This window comes from Pseudonaja textilis, chromosome 8 (assembly GCF_049901715.1).
Source record: "Pseudonaja textilis isolate UNSWEBS1 chromosome 8, rPseTex1.2, whole genome shotgun sequence".
Lineage (NCBI taxonomy): Eukaryota > Metazoa > Chordata > Lepidosauria > Squamata > Elapidae > Pseudonaja > Pseudonaja textilis.
The window spans coordinates 12,365,082-12,391,049 of NC_141997.1; the positions used below are offsets into that span (position 1 = coordinate 12,365,082).

The window sequence follows — 25,968 nt, forward strand, 5'->3', positions numbered from 1 at the left end:
ACAGCAATAACATCTACAACACAGCAGTAGTTGGGAGTCCGCAACTCAGTTGTGAGATATTTAAATAAATACTTATTAAATAACTGCTTCTCTCCCACTTACAATGCTATACAGCATTTGCATCATGCTCACATCTTTAACTTCCTTATGCCTATTGATTATGAAGTAAAGCACTACTATAATACATGTAAAAGAGATGCCAGTGAGATGTTAATTTTACAATAAATATACAACTGCATGAATGAAAGTAAGGTACTACTTTCATTCATGCAGTTGTATATTTATTGTAAAACAGTGGAGCCTTCAATTATGTTTCTCTCCTTGTAATTTGGCCATCCATTTTCAGAATCTTTCACTGTTTGTTGTCTTGTTTGTCAATTGTGATTATTAAGCTTTACAAAAGTAATGTGGTACACAGTAAGTTGCTAGCACTATTCAAATAAACAGAATACTTGGTGGCAAATTCAAACATACAGAAGCTTCATTTGTCTGAATAAATCGCAGCCATGTTGCTTTGTGCAACCCTATTTTTTTCTTTCTCCTTCTCTAGCAGGCCACAAGGAGAAGATTGAAAGTTTCACTTCGGTTTTTAGAGAGCAGAAATTTAACATACTATTAAAACAGAAACACAATTCTCTGGTTTAAAATAGCTTTCATACTAAGCAACAGGAACAACAGTTTTGAAATACATTACTACATAAAAGTGGGCTCCTCAGAAAATCTAAGGACCATTGATTTCCAAAATGTGCTTAATTTCTCCATAAAAATAGATTTGAATGATCATTTTTGACAGAAATTATTCAGCTTAATTTTAGTAAGAAAAACAATTTGCTTATTTAAGATATCAAATATTTTAAATATTTTCTCTAATAGTAACAACACAATTATTTAAATATTTCTATAACATCAAAATAGAATATATATACTTAATTTTCAACATTTATTTTCTTTTAGAAGCACATTTTACAAAATGAGGAATATAAAAATAGATTCAACAGCTTCTGTTCTTCCCAGAAAATATCTGACTAAGTATTTTCTGCAATATATGCTATTAAGACGTCAAGAAAAATCCCCTTGTTTACCTCAAATTGCAGCTGCTTTCATCTGATTTTGCAACGGAGGAAATAAGCTTTTCATCTTTCCTGGATTTTTCAGTATGTCTCTTTGCTTCTGTTGATGTTTCCTGAAAACACAGTTTTATAATATGGTAACACAACAAATCATCAAGTTTCAGTTTCCTTAAACATATTATTACACACCCCTTCATTTGTGGATTTGCCTGAAGTCCACAAAGTATCCCGCCTTCTGCTGATTTAGCTTAAACCAAATGTAACATCTTAGTTTCACAAACTTTTTATTCAAGTTACTAATTCATCCCAACCAGTTAAAAGGAAGAACTATAATCATTTGCAATTCTGTTTGGGAAAAACTTAAATAAGGACACTGAAAAACTATTGATTATGGTGCTGTATTTAGTATGCAACATAAACAAGATTTTTTTTACAAAAGAGTGAAGCTTTAACATAATTATTTGTACCTGTGAAATTATATCTATCTATCTATCTATCTATCTATCTATCTATCTATCTATCTATCTATCTATCTATCTATCATTTCTCCAATGAATTCTTTCCTCTTCAGATATTTTCAATTTCAAGTTCCATATTTTCTCCGACAGCATAAAGAATAGCTGGGGATTATGAAAACTGAAATGTTAATACACCTGGAAGCATTAAATTGAAGATGATTGATATAATCTCTAGAGCAAGGGTATCCAGCTTTGGCAACTTTCAGATTTGTGGATTTCAACTCCCAGAATTTCTCAGCCAGCATGGGAGTTGAGGTCCAGAAGTCTTAAAGTTGCCAAGGTTGAACACGCCTGCTGTACACTCAGGATCTAAACTATAGCTTTGATACCTTGACAATCTAATATATTGACAAAATAAACTGAAATGGCACCCATTTGTGTATAATTTACTGCAGGGCATAGTCAGAAGAAAAAGTATTCATCTCTTTTACCTGTGCCTTCCAGCTAATATAGATTTCTCATACTTTTACAAGTGCTGAAAATGAAATCTCCCTTCAAATAAGTAGAAAACAACTAATAGTTGAAACAGCATTAAACTGATCACGCAATATATGGCTGTAAACATAAGGAAATATGTGTTCAAGAAGATCCAAGCCCCATCCATTACAATGTGGTTTATTGAGAATTTCCTTTACAATAAATTCCCTTTACAATTTCCTTTACTCATAGCATAGTAGGCTCATTTGTAGGCTCATTTCCAATGTGATAGACTATGCCATTAGAATGTCCTTTTTCCATGTACATATTGTTTACAATAAATGTACAAAAAGCTCACATAAAAAACAGCACTTTATTGATAAATTGCAAAGCAACTTTTGCAATGTGAATCTACAGTCATGTTAAAACAGTAGCACAATGCCAAGGGATTACTAAATGCTTTTTTATTATATCCCCCATGATCAATTTATAATAATTTGCAGTAGGCATCAACTTCTTCATATATTATAAATCTGCTTTAAAATTTTATTTATAGAACAATGCTAATATTCCAGATGGCCAATAACTGTTGCAATGAATATTTAGCTTATCTTAAACTTTACACATAATTGTTTCTTCATTGTTATCTAATCTTTAATTCTCTATTCCACATCCATATCCATCCATATGATCACATATTAACGTGTCATCTGATAAGGGGTTCATGTATTTAATAATGTGCTATTCCATACTTATTTTAAATGGGAATACTAATATATAAACATGGGATTTTTAAATGGAACAATATAGTTATATTAGACTTAACCTCTTCTGGCTCCCAGCATGACTCTCAGATAATCCATAAAGCTCCTCACAACTGAGTTGGGAAAATTCCCCTCCTTATTTTTGTATATTGGTGACATATATGGAATTGGTACCATATATGGAGATAGAATCCCTTGTAGAATACAGAGATTTCAGGAATTAACCCAACATTTAAATGAATGTTTCAGGCTGTATATTTTCAATGTTTTTTTTAAGTAACAAGATAATAAACTGCCCTCTTAATTAAAAAACAATGTCAAGTCTAGAGATTGGGCTGAATTATGGAAAAAATAACAGTGGATGGAAGAAATGAATGATGGAGAAATGCTAAAGGCATTTATACAGTATTTAAGAGAAAAAGCAACACAATAGAGACTGTGGGGTTAACCACATATGATGCAGGATATTTGTAGTTGGCATTTTAAATAGGTATGTGAGAAACAAATTATGTTTTGGATCATTATCTTCCTGAAGCATTCTCTTTTCACATTCAGTTTCTTCACTGACTGGACATTATTTACTTCTTTGTTTTTAAATTTACATGTGGTCCAATTTTGAATTATTCTGAGTAGCAATAAATGGAAATATTTAAAATAAGGGAAAATACAGCAGACAAAAATGAGAAATAAAGATAAGAAGGACGACCGTAACAAAAACACAAGGAAAACAAATCTGGATAGGAATAAAATGAATCAAATCCATACAGTCCAAAGGGTGGAGGGGGGCTTCACTTTACCCTGAAGCAGGTTTTCAAGGTCTTTTAAAACAAGAGCAGGTTTTATTGGTATTTAGCAAAATCCATTCTTCCCTTCACCCATTCAGAATTTCCTGTACTATTGTCTGTCTTACAACCACAAAGTATAAGTAAACCCTCTCCTCTTTTTACCAGCTGGCAAGATATTGTTTTTCTACAAATAAATTATAGAATCATAGAAAACATTTCCTCCTGATAACTTTACATACATACATTTTTGTTGTTCAGTAAGCAATGTTTTACCAGAAGTTGAACAAATATTAGCTAAATTTTTGGAAGGTCATTTGAAGTGATCTATAAATACTGTTTTGCAGACCTAACCACTTTTGAATCTCTGATTCTGGTGGAGATTTTTCTTGGTTTCAAACTAATATCCAGAAGTTGAAGTAATTAAAAATGAAAAGAGATTGGGTACTTCATGAAAATAATTATGAAGCATTACATGAAAGAAACGTCAAAGGTTTGGAACAGCCCTCTTATCTTCAGACTATAAGACTACTGAACATCTATGAGAAGATCTCAAACATGCAGTGGCAGGCAAGGAATCCTAAGAAAATTTCTGACTTCTGCAAGAGAGATAGGAAAAAATCAGTCCAAACCTCCCCCCGCCCCCCCAAAGCAATTATAGTTTTTGGAAGCTCTAATTACTAGTAATGGATGTTACAAAATACTGACTGAAAAGATGTCTATAGATCAACATCTGTCATATTTTCAATTTTTAATTGAATACTATATACAACTAAACAAATACTATAGTAAGTATGCATTCATGTTTGCAGAAAAGTATACTTAACATTTTTTGCTTTTTTCTGCAAAGGTTGAGTCAGTTTCTGTTCATGTAAGGATTCATTGAAATGTATACTTTAACAGGGTTGCCTGAAATTGCTCTTATCAGTGTATCACGGGTGTGTGTGTGTGTGTGTGTGTGTGTGTGTGTGTATCTAACCATATCTATTTATCTATTTGTGTATCTATGTACACACACACACACATTTATTTTTCATTGCTTTTAATTAAAATGTAGTAAAATGTGTTTACCTGCTTGTAAGAATCAGTAGAAGGAGATGACCTGGACCGTTCATGTTTATACTGAGACTTCTCAAGTTGTTCGAGGCCAGCATCAAGGATATTATCAGCTGAATGGTACTTTCCAGAACTACAGCTTTCTATATGTTTTCTCTGTTCTTTCCAAGATGCCTGGTATTCTGCAAATGTTTCTAACCTCTGAGGTTGTCTTGATTTAGCAATATGGCCACTGTAACGTACAGTTTCATTAGGTGTATCAGACGCACAAAGCACATTCTCAACTCCAAAAGAAGCTGACCGCATTCTTTTTTTGGACCATGATCCTCCAGATTCAATTTCATTAGAATTTCTACGAGGAGTAGCAGACTCTGCTTCTGAATGAAAGTAGGATGCACATCTTTGTGAAGATTTTTGACAGACTGGCTTACTAGTCTCTTCAAAAAACTTCCATTTATCTGCAAAAGTTTCCAAAGCTTCCTCTGATGTAGTTGGACGATGGTGTGTTTGGCAGTTATCATCCAACAAACCCACTTCATTTATTTTCTCAGGTTCAGAATAAGATTTTAACTTTTGTTCTGCAGTAAATCTCTTCCTAGCACCAATACGTGAAAGCTGGTGAGCAGCATTACTCAGTGATATCTCTTTAGAAGACTGCCTAAGGTCAGGAAAACCTAATTCATCTTCAGAAACTAAAGTCAATGGAGAAGTATTATATATATTTGTCTTTCGGTTTGGAAGATAATCTGCAGAATTGGGTTCCAAGTCTCGGCGCTGAAAAGAAGTGGCCTTCAAGACTCTGGCTTGGGCCTCTTTCAGATTATCTTTGTACATGTGAGAATAACAACTTTCTGATGAAGGAGCTGCCTTTTCTTGAGAATCATGCTTCCAGTTCTCAGCATACTCCTCTTCCTCAGTTGGCTCTACTAAGGCTGCTGTGCTTTTGCTTTTTTGGAGTTTTGCTCTCTTCATTTGAATTTCATTTCTCAGTGTGGTAGCAAAACGATCACTCCTTCTTGCATTTTTGCTTAGGTGAAGATCAAATGCTGTCTGTTTATTAATCCCAATTTCGGCAGCAACATTAATCTGCCTTTTCTCTTCCTGAGCTAAAGAATGCAACATTGGGGTCTTTTGGGGAGAAATATGATAGTTCTTCTCCCGATTCCATTTGAAATCTTTTGGGGCTATTTTAGTGTCAGACACCTGAAAATACTCCTGCCCATCCTTATATTCTTGATGACTACTGAGATTTTCTTCAAAAGTCTGACCTGATTTCTCAGAGTAATTTATCTTCCTAGAATCTTCCAGTACAACAGCTTTAATATCCTCTCCTTTATTAACTACACAATGAGCTCTCTTTTCACATGTATGCAGAGAAGGCTCAGTAAGATGCTGAGGTAGAGAATATTTAGAATTTTGGCTCATGGTTATGACAGGATTCTCACTTGACACAGAAGCAGCAAGTTTTTCTGTTCCAGAATTCCTACGTTCATTTTTCAACTGTAATGGTTTTGAGGTTCCCTGAGCAGGCTGCTGCTTCGCTTTTACACAGTAATAATGATTTAGTCCAGGGTTTTCCTCAGAACTCATGTCAGAAACTGCCGTGGTGGAGGTACTAGGAATCCTGGTTTGGTTTAGATGACAGTTATGTTTATCAGAAGGCCTTTCCCTAATGTCACTATAAGAAAAGAGCCATTTTGGCTCTTTAGATGATGCAGAGGCTTTTGCATTGTGAAAGAAACTATATTCATCACTATATTGACGCTGATGTTGATGGTTCTGAGACTCATAAACAGACTGGGGAAATCGAACATCGGTACTAGACAGAGAAGAATGCAGCCTCTTAGCATGTTCCATATTATTGTTTATTCTGTCACCTGGGGAAGAGAAATCATAATCTGGAATAAAATCAGGTCTTTGTATTGGGCTGCTTCCTCGTCTTCTGTGTGAGGTTTTCTCAACTGACCTGATCATTCGCTTTTGTTCTTCAGCAGTTTCAGCACTCCAATCATTTCTGATTGGTGTCCTATGTAAGCCTTCAAAATGCTGGGGGCTCTGAATGCCCTCTGAGTATAGAGGAGGTGCATGATCTCTATCATGACTTTTGGTAGCAGCAAAACTATCACTACGGAGAGGGGGTGGGGGAGGTGGAGGGGAAGGAGACTTTTTTTCTTCAGGGACATACCATACAGGTACAAAATTAGATCGTCCAGCCCCAGAATAGACTGAATTAGTATGGTCTTCTAGTCGTGAACTTAGGTTGTTTTCGTATTGTGGTGGAGTTGCAAAGGAGTTAACTTTTTCTTCAAATCTTCCATTATCACTCAGAAATGAAACAGTCTTGCTATTCCCTTGTTTTGCCGTTTCCCAGTTGCCCACTTTATGCATTACGTTCTCTGTTGACAGAGCATCTACACTGGACAATGTGTGATCAGGTGTACTGGAGCTAGTAGAAAAAGAACCATATGCAGAATCTCTTTTGCTGGGATTCCCCAGATGATCAATGCTGCTATTGGACTTTGCAGCGGAAATCTGTCCATACTGATATGTTTGGGGTGTGTGATCCCAGATATCCATGCTTCCCACAGAGCTGAATTGGCCTGAGGTACGATGTAGATTTGATTGATTCCATGAATTTGAAAGATCAAAGGAACTGCAACAAATAAAACATACAGACCTCCATTAATATAGTACAAACATACACAAAGCCATCATTACAATTACCTACAGAAATATTTTATTAAAGCTGCATATTAAACCATATTGTCATTTTTTAAAAAATTGCAAAATTGAAAAAGGCTTTAGTGAAGACTACAGTATGTCAGATATTTTGTTTTTAAAAGTTTTTTCTCACTTCTGTCTTACTACAAAATCAGCACAGATAGAACTCCCAAGTGAATTAGTTTCATTCAAAAAGAATTCCATAGTATTTCTGAAAAAGATGCAAAACAGTAAAAAAATAGACATATGCTTAGAAAAAAAATTGTACAGAGTTCCTAGAGGTTTATTTCTAGCTAAATTGCTATATGATTGCAGCCTTAGATAGTTGTTAAAATATAAATTAGGAAACAAAATATTTTATTTAATAGTATATAAGCTTAACCAATCTGCATTATAGTGTCAATAATGCTAAATATATTTATAAATTAATTACAAATTTGAATATTTTATATTAAGGGTTTTTTAGTTAGTTGTAAATAAATCATAGTACTATGAATAATTGAAAAAAAGATTGATACCTTAATTAAGGTACTTCTTTTTTAAGTCCTGGAAGAATTTTCACAGAAATAATTATTACTGTGAACTTTTCAATTATTGAAAAGACAATGGTATGCAATACCTATTTCTCATCATCTTTAAAAAGATGCCAGAGAAGAATATACATGTTTAATTTTAAGAAACTACCCTGGACCAGCAATTTCAATTTCTTCCATCAAATGCTGCTGGAGGAAGGTACAAAATAACTGCTCAGATTTGAAATGATTATACATTTTGGTACTGGTTGTAGGGAAGAAGAAAAAATCACTGACCATCAAAACTTGCAGATATTATTTTTCATTCTTCATAATGAAAAGATACTGTGAATTAATAACTCTCAGGTCTATAATTTACTATTTTTATATAACAGAACTTGCTTCATACAATAAGCCCAACAAGACATGATACACTGCTGGCAGTTTAAAGTTAAGAATAAAATAAGACAAGCAATTACTATTTTGAGCCTGCTGCTTGTAACTTTCAACAGGAACTCACCTTGAATGATACTGAGAGGGCCATGAAGCACAGACATTGGTGGAGGAGAGTCTTGATGCAGCTGTTTCAAGCCGATTTTCAGTGAATTTGGTAGCATGCCAGGAATGAGGCCTGCAGGCTAGATCATTTTTTCTGGAATGAGAAAAGTGAAGCAACTACATTTATTGCATATGGAAATCACACTGTGTGGAAAACAACAAAAGACCTAGTTAACAGATGCAATAATAAGGATTGTATTACAGAACATTTTCATTTTTCTAACAAATCACCTCTTAGAAGAATCCAGCTTTTAAGTGACACTCCAAATGGATGAGTCAGTGACAGGAAGCTAAAGCAGTTTTTAAGAGCAGATAAATCAAATTCAAAACAATTAAGCCTTGTATACAAGCAAAGAAGTACAAAAAAAGTATTGTGAACTTGATCAGGGCTCAGTCATTCCTCTTATTTGAACTCAGAATAGGATAGGTGTGGTTTGTTAGCTATAGTAGGAAAGGCTAAACTTTGATCAAGATGCAAATGTCTGCTGTTTACAGAATCAAGCATCACCTTGAAAAAGAGAATTTGCCCCACATTCTACAGCTGTAGAACCCCACAGCTGAAGATCAGAAGCTTATCTCTTTGCTTTTATAACCCATCTAGCTCTCTTCTTCAGGTGTACAAAAATGTACGAAACAAGCATGAAGGATCCTCTTATGCTGTCTTGACTTTTGCTGCTCCACAGAGTGAGGATGGGGGGACTTGTTAAGCCCAGTTACTTCAAAATTTTACATAACCTGCAATGGATACAAGTGTAGTCTAAAGTGCATGAGAAAAAAATTGTATGTACTATTAGTCTAAATATCATTCCCATCTCCTAAAGGTGCTCAAGTCCTATGTAACTTCCTGCATGAAGCTGCCTATTGTTTGAGTAGATCTAATTCCACCAATCTAGCAATGATTATTTGCTGATCACTTCATGATCAATTGATACATAATTGGATTGCCTAATGAAAAAGATAAATATAAATAAGTTTTACATTTACAGTATAATCCCTTCAGATGATTATATACCGGTACTTACAATGAAATTCATAGGATTTATTTCTTCATGAGCATTGGTGGAAATGCAGACTTTTATTACAAAAGTCCCAAAGGGTGCTTTTACACCAGGCAACTGGACTTTATTGGTGTTTTTTCTTTGGAAATTGTTGTGCTTCTTATCCAAGAAATTTTTCAGAAGCAAAAAACAAAGAAAGTCCAGTTGCCTTTTGGAAAACCACCTTTGGGAAACCATGACCTGGATGATTAAGAAGATATTCCACTACAAAAGGTTAACTTGTAAATTTGCTTATTATTTACTGGTATATTAATATATAATTTATTTATATATATGTATAATTCTCCCCTCCCCCACAGGAACTGATAATATCTTATATAGTAATCTCCTTTCATTTTGCCTTCAGCCTTGTGAAGTAGGGTAGGCTGAAAGAAAGTGACTTTCTTTGTCATGTGAGTTTTTATGGATAAGAGTAGACTAAAAACCTGTCTCCTGGCCCTCGTTCTATAGCTAACTACTACATCACAATAATTCTACTGGCTTGTTTATTTGTATGGGATGTAGCCCAGTTATAGAATATTTTATTTCTGGATGAATTTGGGTTAAAGTCTGGTATCCTAGGTAAGGCTATAAAGTCAAACATAGCTGCAATTGACAAACAACTGACAAATGCAAATCTTTCCAGGCAGAGGCAAAGGTTTTCAAATCATTAGAAAAAAAATTCAAGCTTCCTCTTAAACTGATTCAGGTCCATTCGTTACTGAGGACAGATTTTATTATTTTTGTCCTGCCTTTATTGTTTTATAACTGCTTCTAAATATTTCAAGGTGGTGAACATACCCAATACTCTTTCTTCTATTTTCCCATATCAACAATCCTATGATGAAAATTGGGCTGACAGAGACAGATTGGCCCAAAGTCACCCAGCTGACTTTCATGCCTAAGGCAGAACTAAAACTCACTGTCGCCTCTAAGCTGATGTGTTAATGACTAGGGAGAAGGGCAACACCAGGAAGTTGAAAAGAAACCACAGAGTGGTTGTGATTCACAGACACCTGATCATCTGATAAAACACTGGTGGTAATATCTTCCATGTTCAGATCATGTCATTACTTTCCTGAGATTTTAAAAAAACACCCACCAGATTTATGGTATGTCCTAATGTGCATGTTAGGCCATCAATACCCTGGTTATTATGATTATAATCTTCAATCTCATTATCTTCAGTCAGTTATTGGTTTTGTGGGTCTTTCTTACATTATTTTTTTAAAATAATATGTCAGGGAATGGTCTACTACATTTTGATCTATAAAGCTGTCTTTACATTCTTTTCCACAGAAAAATAATATATTCCTGAATATATTCAGGAGCCTCATACCATATATTTTCCACGACAGATGCTATTCTGTGAATGCATGCATTTAACAAAAGTCAATCTAAAAATGAACCCTTAATCCCTACATTGTTAAGACTCTTAATTTGCATAGGATCAAGGGCACTTGCACCACCAAGCTATTATTGGTGTCTTAAATCTCATAGTGCTGCTTTGTTAACCCGCAAGAGATTATGGCTTTACTTCACAATGTAGTTATAAGGTAATATAATACCTTGACAGCTTTTTGATATCTTATGTCTATCTTTCTGTGAGGCATAATGGATATTCATGGCTGTTTTCACAGGATCAGCTTTAAATGAACACCATCAAGGAAGGAGTTTTTAGAATAAATAAAATGTCTTCTGAGACATAATGAGACATAATGGAGACCTAGAAGACTGAGGCATAATGGAGACCTAGAAGATGAACAGACCTATGGAACAGCTGTCCTGCCCTACATAAGAGGTACTACAGACAAAATCAGTAAGATACTACACAGGCATCACATCAAGACTGCCTTCAAAACAGACAGAAAAATAGCAGCCAACCTTAGAAACCCCAAAGATAAAATTGACCTGGAAAACCAAGGCATATATGAAGTCCCCTGTGCATCATGCCTGGCCACATACATTGGACAGACCAATAGAAGAATAAGTACCCGCCTGGATGAACACAAAAATGCAGTAAAAAAGCTGGAACACACTTCCTCACTAGTCCAACACATGAAAGCCACAGGTCATGGCATCAACTTCAATGGCACCAAAACCCTAGCCACTATAGAAAACACCAGCCACAGAATTATCAGAGAAGCCATACAGATTGAAAAAAGACCAGAAAGCATGAATAGAAGAGATGATTCTACCAGACTGTCAATTATTTGGAAGCCTGCACTCACAAACAAAAAAATCTCCACACCACAAGCCAGGCAAACACTTGGGCACAAACAGATCCCCCCTGATACCTCCAGCTCAAACACAACCCAACCAGGCACCTAGATGAAACCTAGCTTCCTAACAAATGATAGCCGTCCATTTGCTCGGAGCCAAGCTGCACTAAAAGCCTCCAATACAGGAACACAATGTTGCCAGCCAATCAAGACAAAAAAAAAAAGAGCCACAAAACAGACAGAAGATATTAGAAACACCAATCAAGCAGAACACAGCAAACTCCAAGACCAATAAACACAGACCAAGACTCCCAACCAATCAGGATGAAGAAAAAACCATTCTGGCACAGCAGTAGGCTAGCCCCAAATTTAAAACTGAAACAACTGTAAAAGTCTGACTCACAGACGAACACAATACAGAAGCCTGATGATTGCAGATGAGATTCTGCCGAAACGTTGCTACAACTTTAAAAGCACAACTATAATGACGTGGGAAAATACCCGAACAAAGCTGAATTAATATTATATATATATATATATATATTTTTTCTGAGGTTCTCGCGGGTATTTGTATGTGGATCTTTGGTTGTTCGGGTTTTCTCCCGCGTAAGATTCGAAGTATCTAGGCAACGTTTCGATGAAGTCTCATTCATCATCTTCAGGCTTCTGTCTCCGGCTCTGTGCTTCTCTGAGAAGCACAGAGCCGAGACAGAAGCCTGAAGATGATGAATGAGACTTCATCAAACGCTGCCTAGATACTTCGAATCTTACGTGGGAGAAAACCCAACAACCAAAGATCCACATATATATATATATATATATATATATATATGTTTTCTGAGTTTCTCATGGGTATTTGTATGTGGATCTTTGGTTGTTCGGTTTTTCCAGCGTAAGATTCAAAGTATCTAGGCAACGTTTGATGAAGTCTCATTCATCATCTTCAGGCTTCTGTCTCGGCTCTGTGCTTCTCAGAGTAATGTGAGATTGCAGCTGCTTCCTCCTTTTAACTGCCAGTGGGGTGGGACTTGATTGGGTGGGGCTTGGCTGTGTTCTGATTGGGTGGGGTGTGTTCTCATTGGTAGGGGTTTGGCTGTGTTCTGATTGGTTGGGGGGTTAGCACAACCAAGCCCCCACCTGAACAGAACACGCCTCCAACCAATCAGAACACGGCTAACCCCCAACCAATCAGAACACAGCCAAACCCCTACCAATGAGAACACACCCCCACCCAATCAGAACACAGCCAAGCCCCCACCCAATCAAGTCCCACCCCACTGGCAGTTAAAAGGAGGAAGCAGCTGCAATCTCACATTACTCTGAGAAGCACAGAGCCGGAGACAGAAGCCTGAAGATGATGAATGAGACTTCATCGAAACGTTGCCTAGATACTTTGAATCTTACGCGGGAGAAAACCCGAACAACCAAAGATCCACATATATATATATATATATATATACACACACACACACACACATACATACACACACACGTGTGTGTGTATGTATGTATATATACACACACACACACACATATATATACATATATATACATATATATATATATATACACACACACACACACACATATACGTGCCTATATCTACATGTAAAACTGTGTATATGGGAAACAGTATCTAAGGGTCCCCAACAAGGGAAACCCCCAAGCACTCCAAGCAAGAAATATTCTGGATCCCTGGTCCCCAACAAGGGAAACCAGCTATACAGGGCCTGGATGGATCCTTTCCTGTCAAAAACGTCCCACTGTTTGAAATGGCACTTGCGGTTTCACTCCAATGTAATGATCCAAAAGCAATTGCAAAAAGAAAAAAAATTCCTGTTTATGGACTAGCCTGTTTATCCAATGCCAGCAAGATAAAAGAGAAATAATGCCAGGGAAGTGAAGTGGGAAGGTACCTCCCCGGTCCCCAAGAAGGGAAACCAGTGGGGAATGGAGCCTGTGATATTTAGGCGCAAACTTGAAGGCAGCCGTTGAAAATGGCAGGAAGGCAGAATCTCCGATGTTAATTGCTTGAGCAGTTTAACGAGCCGCTGCTGCTGACTCTCTAAATTGTCAGATAAATGATCTTGTCAGTTGAAATGGCAAGGAGAAGTGAGCCACGGCTGCGAGCACTCCGCCAAGATCACAGAGATAAGATGATCGGGGGATTAGATAAGCTAATTGTCTGAAGCGGCCGTCTCAGGCTGCCTGTGGAGTGGCAGGCTCTGCCAGCCACAAAGAACTGCTCTCAAACTGATCAGGGGGATGACCTAATAGAGCCACAAGCCTTGAAATTGCCAAATTAATTGGGGAAAAATTTACAAGCTGAATTAACCCAAGAGCAAACCTGAATTTTGACTAGCTGAATCAGAAAACCGTTCCAGTCAGGGAGTGCACAACCTGTTACCCGAAGGCTGAGCTAAAACTGGGGGGTGCTGGGGAGGTGTCCCGTGGAGGAGGAGGAGGAGCATCCCGGAGTTTTAAGCCCAGCCTTTCCAGAAGAGACTGAAGCACCTCCACTTCTGGATGCTCTGAACAGCTCATGGGAGAAATAGATTTTCATCAAAGATTACATGTTTTATGATAATATATCAAAATCACAATCCTATACAAGTACATTAAATAATAATGGGCACACTACTGAACCCAAATTTAATTCCCTAATGCAGAGCAGCATTTAAATCAGTTGGATAAAATAAATAAAATACCCACTAGAGGGCACCTAAAGCAAAGAACTAAGTTCTTATAGTTGCAACTTAATATCATTTGGAGGCAATTTTGACATTTTAACAATCTACCACAAAATATTGAAGGCTGCAAAATATTCAATAAAAAGAAAGATGGAAAGAAGCACCATTTGCAAAACTTGAATCCAAATATTTGGCATTTTTATGTACTCATCAAAGAAAATATAAATTATATCCATTAGGTGTAAGAAAACATACTTGAAGAATTATATGTGAGGAATAACTAACACAAAAATATTAAAAAGGAAACTTTAACATTTTGCAAAACAGCAATAATGGTCATTAACCATGAAATATTTCTTGTATGAAATGTTGATTCAGTAGGTTTATAAAAAACATATTAGGCAGATGTCTTTTCCCCTCCAAATTGTTCCTTAATGTGAAAATAATTTCTAATATTTATTAGAATAATTACTATTTCTTTTCACATTTCACATTTTCACATTTTTAAAGACAAATACTGCTAACATCTAGAAAAAAAAATGGTTCCCAACAGGACTGCAACCCATCTGGCTCATAAGAAATTAAACAAGGCATTAAACCTATTTGGTGGAAGGACATAGATAGCTCTACTTTTATTATTCCTTCAGAAAAGTAACCGTACTATGCAAATATTTTTCTTCCATCACATTTATTTGCTACATAGGAATTACATATTGAGGGGGAAAAAAGTGAATGAATCCATATTAATAAAATAAAACACAGATCAGGAAATTTCAAAAGGAAACACTGTGTGCGGTATATGACAAGAGAATTTTATGCATGTTAATTGCTCTGTTAAACATTTGAGAGTATTGGCTGGTAAGATCATTCAATTAGCTTAATGGGATTGGATCTTAAGACACACCTTGAGATTACTACTCGATGAAATTTAAATATAGTCACAGAAATGTCTCTGAGTTCACTGCATTATTTAATTTGGATGTTAAAACTGATTTATAATCAATACTTTATATAACTGTATATGCAATGCAGCATGCGTCTGTCTTGCTAAAAGTAGATTCTCAGTCATCCAGGTCATAGTTGTCCCAAAGATGATTTTTCAGGAGGTAACTGGACTTTCTTGTTTTTTCTTTGAAGATGTTTCATTTGTTTGTTTCACTTCTTGAATGAGAAGGGAAATGTCTTCAAAGAAAAAAAAATAAACTCCAGTTGCCTCCTGAAATAGCACCTTTGGACAGTCTGTCTTGCTCTTTATTTTCATTCCTAAATAATGTGTCACCCTAGCTGAAGATATGACACTAAAGCCATGCTTACCTAAATAGTGGGTAAAATAACCTCTAGTTTAAATATGGGATCCTCAACAGCAGATTGTTTCTATAACAAAAATGTTTTTCTCATGTAATACACACGTATATACATTTATGATGAAAAAAATGCCCATACACTGTAAAAGGCAACAGCTAAAAATCCAAAATTAAGCCTATTTTGTACTGATTCATCTTGACCTTCCAATTAACTTCCTCTGAGCAAGCATGACTTAATCACATTTAATAGATGGTTACACAAATGTGCATTCCAATATAATTAATTTCTCAATTTAATGAAACAATGTATATCTTACATACACGCCATACCAGTCATAAATACCTTTTGTCACCCCAAACCTCCACAAGGAAAAGGAATCTTACTTTATCGTTTTCTTGCAGAACAGAGATATATCTAAGGCAAATTAATCAGTCTCCCAATCAGTGCACATGTTCCTACCTCCTTACCTACCTACTTATAATGGGAACCTTGCAGCTTCCAGCAATGTACTTATTTTTAAAAAATCCAAAGGTACATACTTGTGTACTAGGACTTTAAATGAAGAAATATTCTATTATAGCAATTGCCTTTATCCTGGTTAGTTACTCCATAACTGCTTTTGTCCTCACTGCAGTTGGCTTTCATTTTATTTATGTGACATATTTTTATGAAGGTTCATATTTAACATTTTATTTATTTATGAAATGTATTTACTGCCCATCTCATATCCAATGACTCTGGGCAGCTTACAGCATAAAAGTATTAGAGCATTAAAAACATTAAAATTATCAAAATAATAATGAAATGCTGTGGTCAGTGCAGCAACAATAGGAAAGGTACTGTATAATAAGTCTTGACAAGAGTTGGTACATTCCAACAACTCTCTGACTTTCCCTAATTAATTTTCCTCTGATGGATGAAGTTGCTTGGATGAGCAACAAAATGTCTCAGATTAGCAAACTTTGGTTCAGTTGCCATGAGTCAACCTTTAGACACCTTTGGCCTGGATGATTGAGTAAAGATTGACGTGAAGATACCGTATAATACTTCCTATAAAATTTTAAGAAGGAATAGATATATCGTTCTGAAGGTTCCTTAGTGCTCTCTGAGTTTGATTGTTTTGTTGCAGCCATTTCATTACCCAAACCAGGTAATATAACAAGACTAGCACTGATGATGTTACCTAGTCTGGGTAATGAAATGTCTGCAAGAAAACAACCAAGCTCAGAGAGCACCACGATCCCCTCATTTCAAACCACAGCTATAAATATTCTCTTTTATTAATATATAGTTTATTCAGCAACCTGCAGAAAAGACTGATATGATGCTTTTCTATTAAAGATGGGGTAAGAAATTTAGCAGTTTTTGTTTTTATTGCCATTATGGAAATATATGTGTTGTCAACACGAACATTTAACTGATAAAAGAGCAAATCCACAAGTGCTGTCAAGGTCATTTAATAAGTACTAAATCAGGTTTTGCTGCACTAAAATATACAAATCAAGTTAGTTGTTTAACAATTAGAGCAGACTGCAATTACACACATTAGTTAGCTTATTTTGGTGTTCTTTTATTACAATTACAAACACAAAACAAACATGGAACTCCCACACTGGATATGCGGCAAGACTCCAAAACTGCATGTGGAGGGAGAGGAAGGTTACATACTTTTTAGATGAATAGCATTTCCTACAATGTTTTCAAAACAGCAAACAACATACAGGACTTGCTCTAGCAGGTCCAAAACAATAAATCAAAGAGTACTGTTTACACTGTGCACCATTGCACCATTTTGTTAATATAAAAATTAAAGTGTTTTAAAGGAAGTTCAACACCACATGAAACTTTCATTTTGTTCATAGATTCACATATTTAACATAATAAAGTCAACATGCCTCCTAAGTGCTTGAACTCACCCTATCATGGATTTTGATAATAAGTGCTGCATGCAGAAAGAAATTATCAATTCCAGATCTAAGATTTTAAGGATTGGATGAAAACTATTTAAAACTATTTTTAACATAGGTAAAAGTAAAGGTTCCCCTTGCACATACATGCTAGTTGTTTCCGACTCTAGGGGGTGGTGCACATCTCCATTACAAAGCTGAAGAGCCAGCGCTGTCCAAAGACGTCTCCATGGTCATGTGACTAGCATGATTAAACGCCGAAGGTGCACGGAACGCTATTACCCTCCCACCAAAGTAGTCCCTATTTTTCACATTGTATTTTTACATGTTTTCGAACTGCTAGGTTGGCAGAAGCTGGGACAAGTAACGGGAGCTCACTCGGTTACGCGGTGCTAAGGATTCGAACCGCCGACCTTTCTGATCAACAATTTCAGCATCTTAGCCACTAAGCCATAGAGAGACTTAAAATTCACTTATTTTTTTAATTGGCAATTAAGTTTAAACAAAGCACTATAAGCAGGACAGAAAACTAATGTCTTCACTATTTCAGTATTTCTGCATTCACAAAGCACACTGCATGGTTCACGACAGACTGCATTTTAAAAATGTATGAAAAGGTTCAGGCTAATGCTCAAAACTTCAAAAAGAAAACGTATTTTGCCATCAGGAAACACCCTGGAAAACAATGGCCAATAGCTTCTCTCATACAAGCACTTATAAAGGAATTCTCGATATATTCCTCAGCGTAATGAGGAAAAAGAGAGCAACTAACTGGTACCTTCTGACTTGGGTCTGGTTTGTTTCTGCTATCTGATGATTTCATTGACTGCAGAATCAAATTAATTGACTAAGTAGCCTAAGAAATTCTAATGTTCTGTTTCAAAGTAACTGAAGAGTGAAGCTAAACAATAGATACAGATGATGGCAAAATTATACTGGCAATTTTTTTCAGCTGTCCAAAACTCCACCACTGAAACTTGCAGCACAGCAACATGGGTTGCTAAAATATATAAATACATTACAAGTAGTCCTCAATTTGGGACCAGTCACCTAACAACTCTTTGAAGTTGCAACAAATCTCCCTGGGAATACTTACAACTGGATTCAAACTTCCAATAGTTGCCCCATTATCATGTAACCACATTTTGGGTGCTTGGCAACTGCGTCACATGTTCATGCTCATATAACCATATTTTACAACATTTTTTGCGAAAAACCAACAGCATTTACTTTTAGTAAAACCATGCCTGTAATAAATCATTGGTTTGTTTAGCATCCCTAGCAGAAAGGTGATAAAATTGAATTAGCCAGGTGGGTGACCCGATTTACCACGATAGGCAGGTTTGCTAATGAAGCAACAAAAACAGAGCCAATATCTAGATGCAGATTCATGGAATCTTTCAGAAATAGAAAACAGTCATAACTATATGGAAAAGATATATCTTTAAAGTTGAGCAAAGAGATAACCTATAGAATGTTTAAAAGACCTGAAATAAATATATAATAAAACTTCTGTACAGCTTAGGGAATAGGTGACATATTAATTTTTCTCTTTTTCCAACAAGAACCCAAAATACCATCAAATATTCAAGATCAGATGAGTTTTTGTTATAATATATTGGTTTTTTGGTTATATAATTTTTGGTAGGTCTCCCAGAAACTATTTATATTTGCTGTTATTCTGACATCTGTTTACTGTTTCCTTGATTTTCCATTCCTATCACTTCCTAATTCTCTATCATATGTGGCTAACATAAAACTTTAGAAATTTTTGCCTTTATATAAACATTTAAAGAGTTAAAAATTCTTCTCTTATATGGCATTTACTTGGAAATCATTTTATGAATAAAATCAAGTCATGAAAACCATTACTCTATCTACACCAGGGGTGTCAAACTCAAGGCCCGCGGGCTGGATGTAGATACAAGCATTTTGTCTTGACTCATCAGTACTTATATTACAATAACACAGTTAAAATCAGCCTTAAATATAAGATCTAGCAAGAGCATCAATTACTTAAGCCTATAACATGTGCAGGAAAGCAACCAATGGCAAGCCTTATGCCCAGGGGTGGGCTTCAGCTGGTTCTCTCCAGTTCGACTGAACCGGATGTTAATTATATATCTGGTTCAGCGAACTGGTAGTTCTGACAACTGGCTGCCCCTGCCCACCCAGCCCCAACCCTCCCAGGAGTCCCCACATGGACCGTTTTGGATCGCAGGTAAGTTCAGGGCCCGTGTAGAGGCTTGGGGGGAGTGAAAAATGGGCCTCCTGGAGGCTCTGGAAGGGTGGAAACAGACCTCCAGAGAGCCTCCATAGCCAGGGGAGGGTGAAAACGGACCTCTCAGAAACTCGAGGAAAGCCTCCGGAGCCCAGGGAGGGCAAAAATGGGTCCCCTGAAGCCCATTTTCATTCCAGGGTGGTACAGGGAGGCCTACTAGGTCAAAAACAGGGGACGGGGGTGCGGCGTGGCTCCCCCACAGCCACTCCCAGGGTGGTGCAGGAACCTGACTAGGCCATGTCCACCATTTTATTTTATTTATTTTATCAAACGATTATAAGATAACAGGTATAAGTATAAGCATAGTTATGAATACATGAAATGGATACATATAAGAAAAAATAAAAAGAAACAATAGGACAGGGATGGTAGGCATGTTGGTATGCTTATACACGCCCCCTACAGACCTCTTAGGAAAGGGGTGAGGTCAATAGTAGACAGTCTAAGGTTAAAGTTTTTGCGGTTTGGGGAAGAAACCACAGAGTCAGGTAGAGTATTCCAGACATTGACCACTCTGTTGCTGAACTCGTATTTCCTGCAATCAAGTTTGGTGTGGTTTACCTTGAGTTTGTATCTATTGTGTGCTCTTGTATTGTTATGGTTGAAGCTGAAGTATTCATGGACAGGTAGGACACTGCAACGTATAATTTTATGTACTATACTTAGATTGAACCGAAGGCGGCATAATTCTAGGTTTTCTAGGTCTAGAATTTCAAGTCTGGTGGCATAAGGTATTCTGCAATGAGTAGAAGAGTGGAGAACTCTTCTTGTGAAATATTACTGGACAACTGTATTAACATCAGATATGTACCATGGCCATGCCCACCATGGCCATGCCCACCCAGCAAGCAGAAAACTGGTTGTTAAATTATTTGAAGCCCACCCCTGCTTATGCCCATGGGAGGCATAGACTGACATAAAGCTGTCTCTGTATGCACAAGGGGAGCTTCAAATGGTTAATGGCAACTGCCTCAGCAAACCACAGGAGATGAGAGTTCTGATGGCATAGAACTTTAAATGCAGAATTTTGATCCACCTGATGACTTCTAGATAGTGTCTTGCAATGGCTAAAGAAGGCATTTTATGGCCATGATTTGCTGTTGTTGTTGGATTACTCAAGGCTGTCTGGATGCATTTTGGAAGACACTCCTTTATTCTGAAAGCCAAACACCTATCAATTCTGCCGATTTAATTGTCTCTGATTTAATTGTCTCCGCAATTGCAAACAAATTTGTAAACACGATGAGTTTTGGTGCTAATAGGTTGTGCTTCCTTAATTAGGGGCAGTGGTAGCCTCTGGGTTTGATGTAATAGGTGAAGCTCAGACATACTGAACGTTGCTTCAATTAAGGTGTTTAAATGTCAAGTCGTCAGGTGTGCTGATTGATCCCCCTTAAAGGGCAGCTCAATAATATGTGCAAACCCCAGACTTCTGAAGCTACTGGTTATTAGGAATATTAGAACTGCAGATCAGCAGTCGCCAACTGTTGGGCCGCAGCCCATTGGTGGGCCTTGAGAAAATTTTGGTGGGCCGCAGAGAAATCTCACCTCCAGAGCACCCTCCCAAAGCAATTAATCCAGGCTGCACAGAAACACAAGGCTGTGCCGCCCACATGGCCCGCGGGAACACTCCCTACCCACTCACTCCTTACCTGGCAAACTTGCCTGCTACAATTGCTATTTTTCTTTTTTCCGACCATCATCGGTTCTGCTGTGCTGGAAGGTTTAGATTAGCTAGGAAGCAGGAAGTGGTTGGATTTCTTGTTTTCTAGCTAGTCTTTAGATCTTCGGCTCTGCTTCCCTTAGAACTGAAGGTTTGCTTGCAAGCAAATTCAGTGAAGACTCATGGCAAGCAAATTTGAGAGACTGAGCTAGCCGATGCCAGGTAAATAGATCACTGAATGATTCTATAAGCAACTCAATCTGCCTGCTATGCCTGATTTTGGGTAAAAGTTGCTCTTTTTTAAAATAAAAAATTCAATATTTACATGCATGGTGTGTTGTGAGTTGATTTTGTGAGTTTGCTTGCAAGCAAATTTTATGTGACAGATTGAGCTAGCCAATAGCAGATAGACAGACTTCTGAATGAATCTGTGAGCAACTCAATTTGCCTTCCTGCTTTGCCTGATTTTGGGTAAAAGTTGCTCTTTTTTTATAAAAAATTCAATATTTATATAAATATTTATAATATTTACATACAAGCCCTGCCCAGCCAGTCACATGACCACCAAGCCACACCCAAAATTAAGCCATGCCCACAGAACCGGTTAGTGGTCCCTGGGATCTAAAATTATGAATTTGGTGATCCCTGAGGTCCAAAAAGTTGGTGACCCCTGCTGTAGATTGAATACATGGACAGTTCTCCAAATTGGGTTAGAGTGTCTTATAAGCAGAAGCCTACACATATAAAAACTTCAATGGAGAAATCAATACCATACTTTATAATCTTAAAAGGAATGAAAAGGAATATTTCCTACAATCATTCAATTATTAAACCCAGGAAAGCATCATTTCTATATATCAGGTACATTTCCCCCAAATTGTCAGTCATAAGTATGTGACTTAAAATAGGAATAAGCCAGATGTTTACCTTGCAGTTGTTTTGGTTTAGAAATGCTACAGAACAAACCCTAAAAGTTTTCTCGACCTATTATGAAGTAATCTTTCCCCAAGAATGAAAAACAACATAGCCTAGCTTTCTGAAGCAATTTAAAAGTAAAATATGTTAAAGAAGAGTTATTTTAGCAAATGCACACAAAAAATTGTGAAGTGACAAAGGTATTTCTGTCAACATTATTCATTGTCATGAAATTAACAACATCCAAACAAAACCCAATTTCGGTTTTTGCTACGACATATTCTTACCTTTTTACCACAAGCTTTAGAAACTTGTGTGAACCTTTCACCAAGCAGATTGCCTCTTGCCTGAAGCCAGAGAGGTTAATGTCATTGATGCTGATAATCTCATCTCCAGCCAGCAATTTATCCACAGCTGCAGCTTTGCTACCTTCTTCAATCTGTAAAATATAAATGAGAAAATATTAACAGTCAACTATTTACATAGGTTATGAAAAAACACTTATGTTCTGCCTGTTAACTTATAGAAATCCATTTGCCAACTTGACAATAATGTATAAAATAAGCATTTTATTTATTTAATTTATATCTCACTAACAAGTGACTCTGGGAGGTGAAAGGAAAAGGACAGAAAAGGCATCCACCCAAACAGTTGATCTGGGAGTTACGAAGGCACTGTGGTTAAATTTTCTTGCTCAAAATATAGTCCCTTATAACACCATTTTAAGAAGTATAAAAGATCAAAACATTCTCAAAGATTCATCTCATCCTGGGCATGCTTTTTTTTGAACTATTACCACCTGGCAAATGGTACAGGATAATAAAAACAAGGACAAATAGGCTGAAAAACAGCTTCTATCCCAGTAACTCTATTGAATTCTACTGTAAAGTACACTTAAGATGGTATTTAATTTTGTTGTACAATGTGCAATGACAATAAAGTAAACTAAACTAAAATTCACATGCAGTTACTTTCTCCATCTAGGCAGCAATTCCAAACTTAAATCTCTGCTTCCGTAACAGAAAGTTGGGACATTCATCGCAATATAAATATTCCCACAAATCACACTGCACTTATCTTATTGGAAGCAAGTATCAATTAGATCACTAAGTAATCGAAACTCATCCCATCATTGAAGTCCCTTATAATGAGAGTATGAGTTATTGAAGCCAAGATGTCATTCATTGAGTGCATCAGCCAGAGCTGGGAACTTGCCCCTCTAATCAAAGCCTCCAGGTGGCTCTTTAAACAGGAGCTAACATCTAAAAATTTGAGAAACACTGCTATATGGAGGAAAAAATGGTATCTGGAACAATACCAGGAACTACATTTAATGTGTTAGTTCTCTAAAAAAATCTTTATAGGAAAAAACAATACAACACAGACATTTACCCCATTTCTTACTCATCCTTGTAACTGTTACATTTTTTTCTTGCTTCTAATAATTTCTTGCTTCATTCTGAAACACATCATATTACATATATATTTGCCTGAAAGAGGGTGGGTGGAACCGTTTATTGCCATACACCTCAACAAAGACTGTTGCACAACTGCCTTTTTGAATTTAATAATAAATATAACATTTGCAGTTAAAGCAGCATTTGTTCTTTCTTCATAATATGTACCAAACAGACTAAGAAGGAACTTCTGAAGGCAAAAACAAACCAAACAAAAGCAAAAAACCAAGTCATTGGTTGGAAACTTGTTTCCAGAACAGAAAGTGGAATTTCAGTAAGCTTATATGAAAACATGAAGAACTGTAGAACAACCGATTAGAAAGAAACATTATTTCTACATTCTTAAACTATCAATTATAGAAATGCTCTTAGATTTAAAAACACACAAAAAATTCTATAACTTATCTACGAATTTAATATGAAAAAAGTCACAAAATCCAGAGAATGGATAAGGAGTGAAAGAGGTAAGTTACATGACTTTTAAAAGAGGAATGTGTTCATAATTGAGATTCCAGCTCCAATGCAAATCTAATCTTTTACATATTTTATGTTTTTTAACAAACATTTTTGTATGCTTTACTGATATACTATTTTATTCCAGACAAGTCAAAATACAAAATATATAAATAAAACTTTTTACATGCTTATTCTAGACATGTTTGTGGTTTTATATTTTTTGCTGTATATTGCCTGGAATCACCTGTGACATGAGTAGCCATAAAAATTTAGTAGATAAATAAAACTCAAAACTTGCAGACTTGTCAACATTCCATACAGTTAAAATTTTGAAATACTGTAATTTATTTTGCATGCTGATTTTAGAAACTGTATTTAATTGTGATTGCAAAATATTGTTTTATATTTAAAGTATAATTAATATAGTTAACATGGAAATTAAAGACTTTTAAATCACTTTCTATTATTCATACAAATTTACTTTAAAATTCCTGGTAATACTGTTCTTGTGATCCGCAAGAAGCTCATGATAACCCTAAATTATTAAGAGAATAACACATTTCAAAATATTTCAGGATTTTCATATGACTCATTCTTTCATTCTTCTAAGGTCAGTAAAATGAGGACCCATATTGTTGGGAGCAATATGCTGACTCTGTAAAACTGCTTAGAAAGGGCTGTAAAGCACTGTGAAGCAATATACAAATCGAAGTGCTATTGCTATATGAGATTTGTGGTATTTTCAGGGTGATATTAGAACATCCATCAGTTTAAATGTATTATATAACAACTATACTCTAGTTGTGAAATTTTTAAAAACACGTATCTCAACATTTTTCTAAGATTTCAAAGCAACCAGCTACGCTAATTATACTGGAACATATTAGCAACCACAATCTCAGTGAATTAATTATATATAGGCTTAGAGTTTGACACGTTGCAAAAGGCCTTAATATTCAATCTCAATATTATCAATAATTTTATTATCTACTAACATATATCTAGAACTGAGAACCTAATATCCTTAAGTAAAAATGCCCTTCATATCCTTCTCCAAATCCTTTCTAATTGATTAACTTCCTAACATTCTCATGCACAAAACTGAATTATTCATTTTGAGAAAGGGCGTTGGTACTTACCTGACACGCCCCTTCTCTTTGAGCTGTGAAGAGCATCCAATAGTGGGAGGTGCTTCAGTCTCTGCATGTCTAGGCTGGGCTTAATTTGTGGAATGCTCCTCCTCCTCCACGGGACTCCTCCCCAGCGTTCCCCAGTTTTGGCGAAGATGAGAGAAATAAACACCCTCGCCCTCAATGTCCTAACATTTTGTTGGCCGAAACAGGATCCCACCACACGGAAAAAGGGTGGGGCTGGATGCTCTTCAGAGCTCAAAGAGAATGGGCATGTCAGGTAAGTACCAACGCCCTTTCTCCCATGGGCTGTTCAGAACATCCAGTAGTGGGACATACCAAAGCTTGGCCTGTCCTACGGGAAGGACTCCGTCTGGCTTGTACTCCCCTTCTGGTCCCTGTGGACCCATTGCAGAATTCTTCTGCCAAAGGAGGGCTCAGCAGATGCAAACACATCTATTTTATAATGCCTAATGAAGGACGATGGAGAGGCCCAGGTTGTGGCTC

The 25,968-nt window shown here is 36.4% G+C and overlaps 1 protein-coding gene across 3 annotated transcripts in view; it reads right to left on the reverse strand.

Annotated features, from left to right (window-relative positions):
* SHROOM2 (shroom family member 2) overlaps positions 1 to 25,968 on the reverse strand; it is a 115,110-nt gene that overhangs the window by 29,460 nt on the left and 59,682 nt on the right. For all 3 annotated transcript variants that reach the window (XM_087938353.1, XM_087938354.1, XM_087938355.1), the window contains exons 2-5: positions 22,706 to 22,857; positions 8,361 to 8,492; positions 4,623 to 7,260; positions 1,083 to 1,183 (exon numbers count right to left, since the gene is read on the reverse strand). In XM_087938353.1, the coding sequence (XP_087794479.1) occupies positions 1,083 to 1,183; positions 4,623 to 7,260; positions 8,361 to 8,492; positions 22,706 to 22,857 (3,023 nt within the window). The remainder of the gene's footprint in view (positions 1 to 1,082; positions 1,184 to 4,622; positions 7,261 to 8,360; positions 8,493 to 22,705; positions 22,858 to 25,968) is intronic.